Source organism: Neolamprologus brichardi, chromosome 20 (assembly GCF_056152115.1).
Source record: "Neolamprologus brichardi isolate AB-2024 chromosome 20, ASM5615211v1, whole genome shotgun sequence".
Lineage (NCBI taxonomy): Eukaryota > Metazoa > Chordata > Actinopteri > Cichliformes > Cichlidae > Neolamprologus > Neolamprologus brichardi.
In genome coordinates, this window is record NC_142123.1 from 9,217,328 (window position 1) to 9,231,672 (window position 14,345).

A 14,345-nucleotide genomic window follows, 5' to 3' on the forward strand; every position below is an offset into this window, starting at 1 on the left:
AAACATGAGGTTTAATCCAATGCACTGTTACCAAATAATAGTCAAGTTGTTCATGTCGTTGGAGAGATCTGTCTTTGACGGGTACACCACCTTCAGGTTCCCGTCCTGGTCGACCGTTCGCACCTGCTGGATGATCAGCTGGCTGGAGGTCTCGCTGCTGTCAGCGGGCACTGGTGGGCCACCCCCTTCTCCATCTGACCCCGCCTCTTCCTGATGCTCTGCTGTGAACTTGTTCAACTCTGCCATTTTCTGCAGAGAAACATGAACTGCCTGTTAAATGTGTGTATGCAATTTTTTTTCGATTGTTATTTTACCAAGAAGTCCCTCAGAGAGAGATCAGATCACCTCAAAAGTCTATACAAAACACCCCATAATGTAAAAGTGAAAAAGGTTGGATTTAAATTCTTTATAAAAACTAAAAACACATTGGTATTCACAGCCTTTGCCATGACACTCAACATCTCATTGAACCCTGATGGAGCTTGAGAGGTTTCCCCAAAGAATAATGAGAAAAACTATAGGTTACTTGAGGCTGTAATTTCTGCCAAAGGTGCTTCAACAAAGTATTGAGAAGAGGCTGTGAATTATTTTATACACGTTATATTTTTGTTTGTTTTTTGACTTCAACCATTTTTTTCCCAATTTGACATTTTTATATATTGTATGTAGAATTTTAAGAAAAATTAATTTGTGCATTTTGGAAAAAGGCTGGAACTTGATGCGCTGCATAACACTCACCGAAAATTTCTCCTTGAATAATTTTTTTATAATGCCTTTACATTAAATAATCAGCCTAAGCATGGAAAATTTCAATCCTTCTGCGAGGTGTGTAGTAAGAAAACGCCAATTATAAGGTGCAAATACTGTGTAACACTACAAAACTGCTTCACAGACACACACACACACACACACACGCTTCTTAATGTCACTGATCGTCTCTGTTTTCTTTGATTCATTCTACTCAAAAACCTCTGCTAGGAATTTAAAGCACTTCATGTCACAGCACTGACTCCTTTTTGTATTTAAGCAGTTCTACAATTAAGAAAGTCTGGCTTTGTACGCTGCTCACAGGTTGCAACACCTTTCTGAGCTCTCTTCTTCATTTCCTCCAAACAGTACCGCTCATGACAAGGTGTTAACAGCCTAGAAATACCACTCAGGAGAAAAAATTAGTGGACTTTGCAAACTGCAAAAAAACTGATTCTGTTAAACAGATTTCCTAAACCAGACGTGTGTACCATCATCAATCCCCATTCCTGCCTTACCGGTAGCATTACCCTCACAGTGTCAGTCTACTAAAAGGTTTCCCATTAACTACCAAGCACATTACCATGACTGAGGCTTTCACTTGCTCAAAAACATTCCCCTTAAATTTACTTAGAACTGAACCTTCAATGAGTTTCCTCTTGCTACCCTCAGGACACTGTTTTTCCTTCAGGGTCTCTCTAACAAGTATTACAGTCAGAACTGTGCATCCTTGTCTCATGTTGTGATACAGAGATAAATTATCATTCGCTAAAGAAAACAGCAGTGCTCAGGACAGAACAGTTATCAGTCATGTGCTTCATGCAAAATTTGCATATATTGAATTTCATATTGATCCTCTGAGTGTAATCGTACATTTTAATCTGAATTTATCAAGAATTTATAAAATACACTAACCACAATAGGTTTTCTTTCTTTACTTTGCTCTTGTTCTTGTGCAGCACCACATCTCAGCACATGCCCCTGTCGGTTCTATTCTACTTTTAAATTGCTGACTATTTCAATTGAGAACCTAAATGACGGGGACCAGTGTTTATTGTTACATATCTCCATTTTGAATGTGACAAGTCTATCATTTCCCTGTTATTCAATTGTTAAAGTTTAGGCTTTTTCCTCTATAAAAGTTAATTGACTTTTTACAGTGGCCTGCTATGGTTAATAATAACATGTTCAGTCATGAGTGAAATCAAAGCTTTTCTTCACTTTAGCATTTGACATTCCCAACAATATAATGCGATGTGATACGTTAATCGAAACACAGCTAATAAAACACAATTTTCTTAATGCAAACATCAGTAACTCAAAATTAGCAACCAAAGGGTTAAGTCTGCAGTTCACACTCATGTGAAGCTACAGCCTCCCCCTTTAGTCTCTCTTATCCTCCTGCTCCTGCAAAAACAAAACAAAGCAAGACAAAACATCCACCCTTCTTTTACAGGCTGGGTGAATTGTTTGTGGACATTTACTAATCCTAAAGTCGGTACTGTTTTTGTCTCAGTATCAAGTCAGTTAAAACTTTTAGTCGTCAGTCCATCACAGTCCAGTCACATGCATACCTTCACACACATTCATACCAGATATTGCTGATAATGGAGTCTCACACGGAACCTATTCGAGTATCCATCACCAGCAAGATGACGTCATCATTTTAAAGGGAAAACAGTTCCTTGTTTTTTTTTGACTGGATTGACTCGCTGCAATCCTTTTAGGCTCAGGACTTCTCATGTGATCAATGTCCCATATAAGTGAATTTCTCCCAAGCCCATTATAATCATGGAGAAAAATACTTTGCGACTGTTTTCAGTAAGAATATTTTATAGCGCTTTAAAGTTCAATCTCTCAGGCCTGGTTTAAAGAGCTGATTTATTAAATCAGGAACTCACAAAGTACCAAAATATCACCACCGGTGGATTACACCTCTCAGATGTTCTTATTTCAGTGCACTGTAACAAAAGCAAAAACAAACTTAACCAATAAAATACTAATAAAGTAACAAATACTGGGGCCCATTGCAAACATGTCCAAGCATAAAACCATCTTTCTCTCTCTTAGAGAAAGAAAACAATCCAAACCTCACTGATAAAATCATATATATATATATACACATACACTGTAAGCCCGAATAAGTTACCAGAACTCAAAAAAATTGAGGCACTCGATTGCCTCAATTTTTTAAAGTTGATCAACAAAAGTCAAATTTTTCCAGAACACAAAAGTTTGGATTACATGGTACTTGTATCTTTTGAGAATTATCAACTCAAATATTTGCAGTTAATATGACTGAAAGTTTCAAGTTTACAAATTCAAAGGAATAAGTTCACAGAACTTATAAAAAATAAGTACACAACCACAACATTTTTTATGTTAACAACACTCAAATGTTTATTAGTTTGTGTTGTCATTATTTTAAGTACACGTTAGTCAAATATGTTGATTACTTGATACTTAAAAACATGTGACCCAAAACTTAAAATTTTTGAGGCAATTGATTGCCTCAATTACACTGAGTATCGGTAACTTAATATGCAAAAGTCATAAACATCTGCCATTGAACAGTATCTTGCCTGCTCCCTTTTAGCACATTATGTTGAAATTAAATACATTTTTTAAAAAAATATTAAATAAATTAAAAATAATTAACAAAAACATTTATAAATTAAAATAAGTAGACCAAAAATTGTTTAGTCAGGAAAACTGTCAGTAATAAAAAAATAATGCCAAATAATAATAAATAATATCAAAATGTGCTTTTGGCTCTCTGGCTAATATCTGAATAAGGCAACAGGGCAGCAATTTGAGTGAATTACAATGCTATTTGTTTTACATTAACCAGTATCAAACAGTGAAATTTAGGTCATCTTGCGCAGCCCACAATGTTTTAGAAATAGTATTACGAAAAACATTAAAACATACAAATACAAAACATTAGTGTTGCTTTGCATTATGTTAATGAGAACAAAGGCACGTTGTATAGTTTGGACCTATTGGCTGAACACCTGTAGAGTAATGCAATAACGTTTTGAGGCATTATTTAGATAAAAGGAGAGCACTTTGAACTAGCCTTTTATAATGCTTCACCCTGCATCCTTCTTTCAGATGAGTTCCTACATAAGCAAGTCATTCTTGAGGGTCTGTAACCTGGGTGACAGTTTACCACTTTCTAGACCAAGTAAAATCTTTTGAGTAAATTCTAAAGTGTTGGTCAGGGCTTTGAGGTAGCTGAGGAGAAGTGCATAGATCAGTCCAAACATTACCAGGAAGGCTTCACCAAATCTGGGGAGACTGACCATGGCATCACTTTCAATGACGACAGAGATTTTCACAGGTTGGTAGTGAACTGGACTTGTCGTGTCATGGTCACTGATGACAGTGAAGAGGGCCACTTCAACACCATCAAGCTCCAACTCATCAGATTCGTCCTGAATGAATGAAAAAGAGATACTAATTACAATCTAACCCAAGAAATACAACAAACGACATATAATTTCTCATTTTACCAACTCCCGTTGAGATCCAATACCTCTTTTACAAGGGAGACCTGGGTCTCACTGTAAGAGGTGAAAAACAGAAGATCCATGTTCTGCACACATAAATCAGCTAATTCACCAGAGAATCAAGTGGTGTGAGATAGACTGAAACTAAGCTAAAGGAAATACACAGGAAAATGTTTTACTAAACATCTTATCACTTTCAACAAAACACCAATTCAGTTCATTCGTAGTGAGGAGACAGAAAAGACCATACATGGAAACCGTATGGGTAGACTAAACAAAGGTAAGTCCAAACAGTGCATCCAAATACATGTTTGTACTTTGATGCACTGTTTATATACACAGTAGTATCTGTTAGATACTTAAGGACACTCACAGTGCAGGTTCTGAAAAATCCAGAGACATCCTCACGCAGATAGACAGGAAGGGCGTGGAGAACGGTAGTGTGCTTGGTGTGGATATCATGGATTTCCTATTGCCAGATAAAAACAGAATTGTATATACTGGTGAGTTTACTCAACAACAACAACAACAACAGTCAAATCAGAACATATGTCCACAAAGTCAGACAAATAGCAAACACAAAGTGGACTAATAGCAAAATTCAAAACGCTCATTTAAATCATTAAACCTGTCCAATGTTCCACTGGTTCAACCTATGAAATGTGTAACAATCTATTATTACCTGTTCATCGTGAATTCTTAGAATTTCAGCCAGGGCATCTGCTGTCTTCCCAGTTTTTGATGCATTCTGTCTGAATAAGGTCATCAGTCGAGGAAGATGGCGGTCAAGTCCAGCGTAGAATGTATTGGGCAGGTTCTGATTTGTAATCCGCTGAAACTCTGCATACAACTACAGCAGAAGGACAATACAGTTCAATTTGAAGAATCTCACACACCTTTATAAAGCAGCAAAAAGCTGCCACATGAGTAAGAATTACAATTTTCATTTTAAAGAGAGCTGATCCATATTACCTCAGACTCCATTTTTAGAGCAGGCCAGAGGTCCAAGAGCTCCTTCAGTGGCGGGCAGGACATCACTATGGTTTGTCTGCGCAGGGGAAATGTGGTCTCCATCAACTTTCTAATGAGGGGCAGGTTCTTCTCAGCCTTCTTGACTTCTTCAACAATTGCTCGCCTCAACTGGTCAAGGCTTGAAGGATCCTTTCCTTGGGGAAAGTTTGGTTTTTTAGGGGTTTTTAAGACAACTCGAGAGAGAGCGAGAGCGGTGATTGGTAGAAGAATTCACAAACAAAATGAATTACCTGGTATCTTTATCACATCCCCAGTTCTCTTCCTTGACTCGGTCTTAATTCTTGAAGCTGGAACAGAGAGATCCAAAGGCATAAACTGATGAACAATTAAAAAGCATCCAAACGGTGACAAATTATAAATACTTATTATAATTATACATTTATAATTTTTCCCTGTTAATGATCTTTTCATTTAATCCCCAAAGTGTGAATGCATCTCTAGTCAAGATACTAAAGCCATCGAGCAAATATTACAATACTGAAGACAAGCAGCAGCACTTGAACTTTAACGGCATGGTTAAATTAACAACAACGCCATTTCTACAAACTAAAGCCTTACTGATGAGAGGTTCCCCCAAACATATGTTATTTGAAATTATTTAATGTGCATACACAGTTAATGTCAAAAATGTCAGGCTCCTCATCACTGCTTCTCTCTCCGAACGATTCTGGTTGTTTTGATTGACAGGTTTGTTTTTTAGGACCTTAGTGATCCAAGAGTGCCAATTGGTTGGCAGAAGTTGATTGACAAGTGATTCCACTAATTAGGCAAAGTGAGAGGAGACGATGCGTGTGCAGTGCTCTTTCATTGGCCCTCTAACTCTGGCTTGTGAACAATGTGGCTCGTCAGAGCAATTGTATTAGAAGGATGAGTTTCCCGATCATTCTACTGCGTAAAGTGACTGATATATATGTAAAAAAAACATCTATCGAGACCGTCGCTCAAACGCCTAATACACCTGCACCACTTATTCGCACATATAGTTTAAAATATAGTGGCTTGAAAGCACTCTCACTGCAGACAGGTATCTTCGCTGTGTAACTGCAGGGACAACGGGCTTGTTTGGACCCAACTATTCTGAGTCATGAGAGGGGGTTTAAAAATTTAGAGAGATTAAAACACTTTGTTTCATACTAGGCCACCGGGCGCCACCTCTAGAACAAGTAGTATCTAACTTTTTAAACAGCCTGCGACCCTCATTACAACAACTTAATGCTAGCTCTGCAAGCGCAAAGTTTCCTTCGGGGAGAGCAGCAAAGCACATAAAAAACACCGACCGGACATTTCTGCTATTCTTTTCGACACGCACCCAAAATACAACTAAATATTCGTATTTTAACAATAAACTAATATCAACATTGAAAACTTACTGTAAGTCCAGTGATGCTAGTTGCTGCCGTTAGGTCCAACTTTTGTCTTCCACTAATGCATTTAAGACTATTTGATTTTACTTATTTGATGAAACACTTTGAGATTTTATTGTATTTTAGCATGTGCTACATAAATTAAGTTTATTATTAAATCCTACCTACTTGAAACAACAAAAATAACAGAACTTTACCATTCTTATATGTCCTAATTTAACTGTGTTACGTTGTGCTTAAGTTATGATTTTAAGTGATGCTTACTTAATATAGAAATAGTTCAATTCAATCAAAAATTATTAGTTTCATTTACTCAAAAAGAAGAACATGTTACACGAACTTGACATATTTAAGTTAACAGAACTTTTTAAAGACTTTGAGTATACACTACTTAATCTATTTAATTACTTTGAACATTCGGGTTTACAGTGTACGCATGCACAATTAATTCTGAACCAAGCCAGTTATTCATTAAATGACTGTTCAGTACAGAAGTGAAGCCCAATAATCATGATTTCACAGTCACAAATGAACAAAAGATTTTGTCCTTCATTTCTGTCAAACAAAGCTGTATGAAACGTTGCCTAGCAACCGGGTTGCCTAGCGACCGGGTTGCCTGGCAACCGCCTAGCCTAGCAACCGCCTAGCAACCGCCTAGCCTAGCAACCGCCTAGCAACCGCCTAGCAACCAGGTTGCCTAGCAACTGCCTAGCAACCGGGTTGCCTAGCAATCAGTCTTGAAGTTCTCCAGAAGCCTGATAATGAACTAATCATTTGTTTCAGGTGTGTTGACCCAGGGTGATATTTAAAACTTGCAGGACACCGGCCCTCAAGGTCTGGAGTTCGACACTCCTGCTCTAGTGTATACTCCTCTCTGTGGTTTAGATATTATTTTATTACTATTATTTGTTGTTTAAGGCTGTAGAGATTGGATTTTACTGTTCCCTAATTGTTGTTGTTTTTTGTTTGTTTTTTCGTTTTGTTTTTTTTCACCAGGGGGAATCTTGTCTTCACATACTTTTAAGTGAGTTTCAAGGGGTTCTGCCTAATTATTACTCTTTTCTAGTTAACATTTAGAGCTGGAAATGTTAGATGCAAAAAAAAATTAAAAAAACAAAAAAACAAAAAGGAGATTTTAATGACTGCAAACAGCATCAAAATTAAAACAGGGAGATGAAGATACAGCCACAAAGTGACACAAGCTAAAAGGGGAAAAAAAGCAGAACAAACAACCATCTGAAAATGACACGTTGAAGGCTGCAATAACGCCACTACATGGTCTACTGGATTAAATGGTTCATAGTTTTAAATAAAAGAAGGAAGGCTGAATGATCTGGTCAAAGCATGGTTGAGACGTACAAACAAGCAAGATGTGCAGAAGACATAACAAGGACATCTGCTGGACAAGTGGGACTAATGCAAGATTAAAAAGAAATTCAGCTGTGACTGATGTCTTAATACTGATTATCTTCTGTATGGACGACCATGTCCATCATTGTAAAACACAATAAATTAGAGAGATTAGAAGGCTGAATAATCCTTTAATGTTTGGTTAGATTCTGTATATGCTGCACAAATTATGTCTCTAAAAACAGGATAACATGTGTTGGACTTTTGGGACTCTGTTAGAGAGTCTTCCCTCACACACACATAAACACAGAGATAATTCAGACAAGAGTACTGTTAACCTTACAGTTATTATAGATGAAGCTCTGGACAAATATTCAAATCAAAGAAATCATCAGAAGCTGCAATGATGGTAAATGCAATGGTAAAAGTTAATAACTAGCAAGAAATCAACAATCACAATCATTTATTTTTTTGTTACAGAATCCGACTTTTAATGCTTCAAATTATGAACTCCAGTCAGTGCTATATGTCTAGAAATAAAGATTTTTAATGTATTGTAATGTAATGTATTGTACAGTCCAAGTACATATACTGAGTAAGTGACCTGGAAACCTGGAAGGTGACTCTAACGCTTGATAGGAGGAGCAACATGTAAAACGACAGCCCCTAAATGTTTGCTTACAATGTCTTCTTGAAATATACTTGTGTAATTGTGTCTTAAATTATCTGTGTCTTTAAAACAGATAAACCTATGCTTTTATATTAACATTTTTTTAGACGACTAAAAAGGAACAATAACTAAAAGGTGTTTCTCGTAGTCCTGTCAGTCTATAGTCTGTGATAAATGTCTTATAAAAATAATTTATGTGCCACAGCTGTGACTGTCAAAAATTATCTTAAATAAATACAATGAACTTTGCAAATTCTTCTTTAAGCTGACTGTCCACAGATACGCTATCAAACCTGAGATCAATATGCCAGATCTGCAAGTTTTTTTAAGTGAAGTGAAAAAGTGGGTAACTGAGGAAACTCACAGTTTTGCAAAACACCCCAAAAACATGTTTTCAAGAAAATTAGAAAAGGAAACTTGAGTCTATTTAAACCTGTTTAGAGCAGATGATTTACTTTATTTTTTACAAACATATAAACTTCATAGAAAAAGTAAGGTAACTTATATTTGAGCAATCATTTCTTTGCTGTCACACGCCTCTCCCCTACTCTGGCTCTAGCCCCTTGCTGCCAGAGCGAAGGTAGCTTAGACGCAGCGGAGCGGAGGTGTAAGTGCCTGGCTTAAAACAGGACATGTTAACTGCATTTAACCTTCAGTTGCTCTTTATATATTTAGGTAGGAGTCAGACCATGTTTCCTTTTAGCTGAGAAACATTACACCCAGGTAACCTGCAGTGTTGAAAACGTGTTTTCCGACGATGTTTGCTACCCTACAATCCGTCCTGCTCTGTAGTAAAATCAGCAGAACAAATGATCCGTCAATAAAGGATAATGTTGGATCAGTGTTTATATCTTTTATTAGATGTTCATGTGGTTTGGTTATTTGCCTTTTGGTTGAAAGTAAACTGTAAGAGGACTTTTTTTTATTAGTGATCTTAATAATATATTTTTTTCATATTAATGTAATTTTTTCATCTAATTGAATACAATCTATTTGTGTATGATTGTCAGTCCAAAGAGGGAGAGAGGAGGAAAGAGGGGAACGTGAGGAGAAAGTACAAGGTCAGGAAGAACCAGGTAAGAAAACAGACAGGGAATAGTGACAGGCACAACAGAAACTGTTAAAATGCTTGAGATAGTTCACCAAAACTGATTTGCCAACCTCAAGGTGAGGCAACATAGGTTAAAATAAAAGAAAAAAATCTGCAGAGCCATAGTAGTATCTGCAGTAAAGATCTTTTCATACATTGTGTACATTGTACCATAGTGTCACAATACGGCTGTGTGCAGGCAAGAGTAGGACCCAAACGCAAACTCGCAGAGACAAAAAGTAAACTCAGCTTTATTGCTGGCGTGGAGTGGGACACGAAAAACAATACAAAACTAAACCAGGAAAACTAAAGCACAAGGCGCCAGAGGGAAAAAATCACACAGCTATGAGTAGGGATGGGTATCTAAAACCGGTTCTTGTTGAGAACCGGTTCCCACTGTTTCAATTCCTTGGAATCGTTTTCCATTTTTGCAAACGATTCCCTTATCGATTCCAGTCGCCCCGAATGACGTCACCACGTTGCGGAGCGTCATTTACCTGGCAGGAAACATGGCGGCTCAAACGCTAAAAAGTTTGGTTATTCTTTACGAGAACGGATGACAACAGGGCAACTTGCAATACTTGCAAAGTAGATATTTCATTTAAGGGAGGAAACACTACGAATATGCAAAAGCATTTGCTCACAAAACGCGCGATAACCTTAAATAAATGTCGTGTTTTTAATTCCGCTCCGGACTCGTGAATCTCAACCCAGCAGCAGCGGTAACGTTTGCACGTCCTCTCCCGTTAATACAGCAGGTAAATAATCAACTAACAGTGCATATTATGTTAGCGCGATCTGCCTTATTACAAAACCTGCCATTACTGTGCATTTAGGTGACCATGATGAGACAGACAGAGTCTGGCTCAGATGCTGGCAGTTCTCGCTGCAGTCTACCGGTAGCGTCTCCTTTCAGGCCAGGATAGACGAATGTCACCGAGCAGTGACTAAGTTTGTGGTAAAAGGCTTGCACCCATTTGCCACAGCAGATGCCCCCGATTTTCGGTAAGTGAATGTGTGTGTGTCACTCGTTTGGCTCTCAGCGGAGGCAGTCGCACTTTTCTCCTCTCCTCCTTACCCTTATCTTCCCTGCTTAGCCTCTCTGTCCTTGTCTGTCTCATGTGCATTACTTTTTTCCCTGGAACAGTCTCTCACTGTCGTTCTCTAAAACCTAAAAGAGAATTATGGATTTGATCAACTGGTCTCTGAATGCTATTGACACCCTCTTCTCAACGAGAAGTCTGGGCTCGGGAGAGCCCGAGTGCCCCGGAGGGACTTTCCCTGCCGGTTACACGATGGACGGGTGGCAGAAATGGAGGCTCGTGTGCCTGGCGGGACTGTCGATCGAGGACGCTGAAGATATTTACCTATTCGGAACCATGATAACGGGGTTCTTGCTGATCGGAGCTGGCATGGCCCTGACTTATCGGAGAAATAAGAGAGCGGAACCGGCTGTTCAAACCCCCCCAAAGCTGTCCGCTGGAATCGAAGCGACGGGACGAGTCGCGACCTCTCACAACGAACGCAGCATGGTTAACACCTTGGAGACGCTTACAGCTGCTGTGAAGGCTCAAAACAACACCATTGAGCGTATGGTGGGATACATCAGAGAGGGCCCTGCTCAAAATGACAACCTTGAGCGAAAGTTGGATCACATCACAGAACGGATCACTGCAGTTGTGAGGTCTCAGAATCAAAAGAATGATAACACCACGGATCAGAAGTTTGATACCATCATGGGGAGGCTCGCGGCTCTCCAACGGGAGATCGAGAGACCAGTTTCAGAGTGTTAAAAGATCAGCTTTGAAAATTCTCAATGAATCAACAAATTCGGGATCAAAATGCAGACACCACCACGGCGCCAGCTGCACAGGCCCAAGGCTGAAGCCGGACAAACACTCCCTGATAACGACTGTGTGATGACTATTCTCCCCATCCCATGCAAGGCCACCTGGATTGGCTGGAGGACTGTTTACTTAGCCTGATAGGGCGAAGGACACTGTCTCAGCTGAACTATGGACACACACACACACACACTTACACTGATAAGCACTCACTCATCTCCCCTTCCCTTTCCAACGCCTTCGATGCTTGTTACCTCCTGGGAACACCAGGCGGGTCTGGGCCCGCGCTGGCGAGTCGGCGCAGTGGCAGGATGTCTGCTGTGTTGCCTGGGATTACTCCTCATCCCCCTACCCAACCCTGTGGCTTGTTATGTCTTCATAATGTTGTGCTGTGAACATTCATGTGCTTTTTTTGTGCAGAGGAGTTTTTTTGTTTCCTGTTCTCGTGCTGTCCTACCATGGAAGCACAGCATGAGTAGGGGTCTCTTTTTTTCCTCTTGTACCTTCCCATTGTGTGTACATTTCAGTGTTTTTTTTCCGTAACTGCCGATCTCCGACTTGTAACCCCCATGTAATGTCTGTGTTATGTGTGTAAGGTCGGGGGGGGGGTGTCTCATTTTACTGCGGGGCAACCTGTATGTGACAAATAAATTCTGATTCTGATTCTGTTTAATTGTAGGCAGGGACATTACTGGATATTCTTGTGTAATTGCTACAGAAGAATATTTATTTTATTATTTTACATTCACAATTTTTTTTCCTGGGGACCCTGTGACACCCCATTGAAGAGCCGTAGGTTGGATCTGTTAAGATCTCACTGTTGGGTTTGTAAGGCCATGTTACTCCTAAATTTCTATCTTGTTCAAAGAGAAGATATAAAACAAAGATCTAAGCTAATTGACCTTAGTGTTCTCCTTTTTTTAAAAAAAAATAATCGATAAGAGAATCGATAAAGAATCGAATCGTTAAACAGAATCGAAAATGGAATCGGAATCGTGAAAATCTTATCAATACCCATCCCTAGCTATGAGGGAGGACGCAACACTGACAAAGAGAAACATGGGGCTTAAATACACTGAGGGATAACGAGGGGAAATGAGCCACAGGAGGAGAGCACAGCTGGGAGTAATTAGGCAGGACGAGACAAGGGAAGCAAAACTAGAAACATTAACATAGGACAGACTGTGAAAGTAAAACAGGAAACACACTGACGGAACTCAAGACATGTAAACTTAACAGACTGGGGAGACAGAACATAGGGACCTGAAACATGGAACAGAAAGGCACAGTAGACACAACATGAACATAACAACGCCACAGGGGAAGAGTAAAAAAAAATGCAGGAACACAGGACCTCTTTCAAAATAAAATGGGAAACATAATGAAACGCAAACATGACAACATAAGAAACACAGACATGAAGCACATGAAGGACAAGGGAGACTTAACAGGGGTTGGACACACAAGGGCAATCTAATAAACAAATGAACTTAGATAACCTAATGAACAAAATAAACTCAAACTTAAAACGCTGGGTCAAAAGACCCAGAATCATGACACATAGGCAAAGTTGCCTCCATTTTTATAATTTTTTAGAATAGAATAGAATAGAATAGAATTCAACTTTATTGTCATTGCACATGCACAGGTACAGGGCAATGAAATGCAGTTTGCATCCATCCAGAAGTGCTTTAGTGATATAGATATATTACAATATATATTAGCAATAATATAGATATGTAAGTATGTTACAGAAATGGGTCTATTATGGTATGTTATAATGTACACGGTATGAAGTATGTTATGAATATTCTATAACTATAAGTATGTACAGGCTGTAGTGAGTACAAGCTATGTACAGGCTATGAACAGGATATAAATATGAAATTAAAAAAAAACTATACAGAAATCTGAGATATACAGTTATACAGAAATGTGAACTATGCAAGTTATAAACAGTTGTAGGATTAAAAATTATCGTATGATTATTTACACAGAAATATACAGTAGTGCAGTTAAGATAAGTGAGATATGTGGATAATTTCTACAGAGGTATATAAAGTGCTAGTGATTGTGAGTGGTGGTTCAGTCCATGTTATTATTGTGTGTTTGAGGGTACGGTTGTCCATTGTGTGTGTGTGTGTAGGTGGTTGTGGGTGTGTGTATGTCCAGTCCATGAGTTTAACGTGGGTCAGATGTCAGGAGGCAGAGTTCAGGAGTCTGACAGCTGTGGGGAAGAAGCTGTTCCGGTACCTGGTGGTCTTAGTCCGGAGGCTCCTGTAGTGCCTCCTAGAGGGCAGGAGGGTGAAGAGTCTATGTGATGGGTGACTGGGGTCTTTGATGATTTTCCCAGCCCTTTTCAGACACCGCTTCCTGTATATGTCTGTTATGGCAGGAAGTGGTGCTCCGGCGATGCGCTGGGCAGTTTTCACGACCCTCTGCAACGCCTTCCGGTCCGAGGCAGAGCAGTTCCCATACCAGACTGTTATACAGTTGGTCAGGATGCTCTCGATGGTGCAGCGATAGAAGTTCACCAGGATGTCTGAGGACAGGTGGTTTTTCCTCAGAGTCCTCAAGAAGAAGAGGCGCTGGTGAGCCTTCTTGACCAGCTTGGAGCAGTTGGTCGTCCAGATGAGATCCTCAGAGATGTGGACTCCCAGGAACTTGAAGCTGCTCACACGCTCCACAGCCGTCCCCTTAATGTGGATGGGTGGATGTGGGTCAGCATTCCTCCTG

At 39.3% G+C, this 14,345-nt stretch overlaps 1 protein-coding gene across 2 annotated transcripts; it reads right to left on the reverse strand.

Moving 5' to 3' along the window:
• Positions 1-3,869: 3,869 nt before the first annotated feature.
• On the reverse strand, positions 3,870-5,702 carry LOC148096907 (uncharacterized). 2 transcript variants are annotated; one of them, XM_087833429.1, is made up of 5 exons: positions 5,522-5,702; positions 5,232-5,425; positions 4,942-5,109; positions 4,633-4,728; positions 3,870-4,184 (listed from the first exon to the last, which is right to left on the reverse strand). In XM_087833429.1, exons 1-5 carry the CDS (start codon positions 5,700-5,702, stop codon positions 3,870-3,872), a joined length of 954 nt encoding a protein of 317 aa, XP_087689555.1. The 2 variants fall into 2 exon arrangements, with proteins under 2 accessions (XP_087689555.1, XP_087689556.1); XM_087833430.1 differs by lacking the exons at positions 4,942-5,109; positions 5,522-5,702 and having other exon boundaries at positions 5,232-5,383.
• Between the last annotated feature and the right edge of the window lie 8,643 nt (positions 5,703-14,345).

What these genes read in the sequence shown, in the direction of transcription:
- LOC148096907 (XM_087833429.1), bottom strand. Translation starts at nt 5,702, where the DNA reads ATGAAAAGATCATTAACAGGGAAAAATTATAAATGTATAATTATAATA. An exon ending in GGATGTGATAAAGATACCAG is followed by an intron (nt 5,426 to 5,521) that starts GTAATTCATTTT and finishes ACTTTCCCCAAG; the next exon opens with GAAAGGATCCTTCAAGCCTT. An exon ending in CTCTAAAAATGGAGTCTGAG is followed by an intron (nt 5,110 to 5,231) that starts GTAATATGGATC and finishes CTTCTGCTGTAG; the next exon opens with TTGTATGCAGAGTTTCAGCG.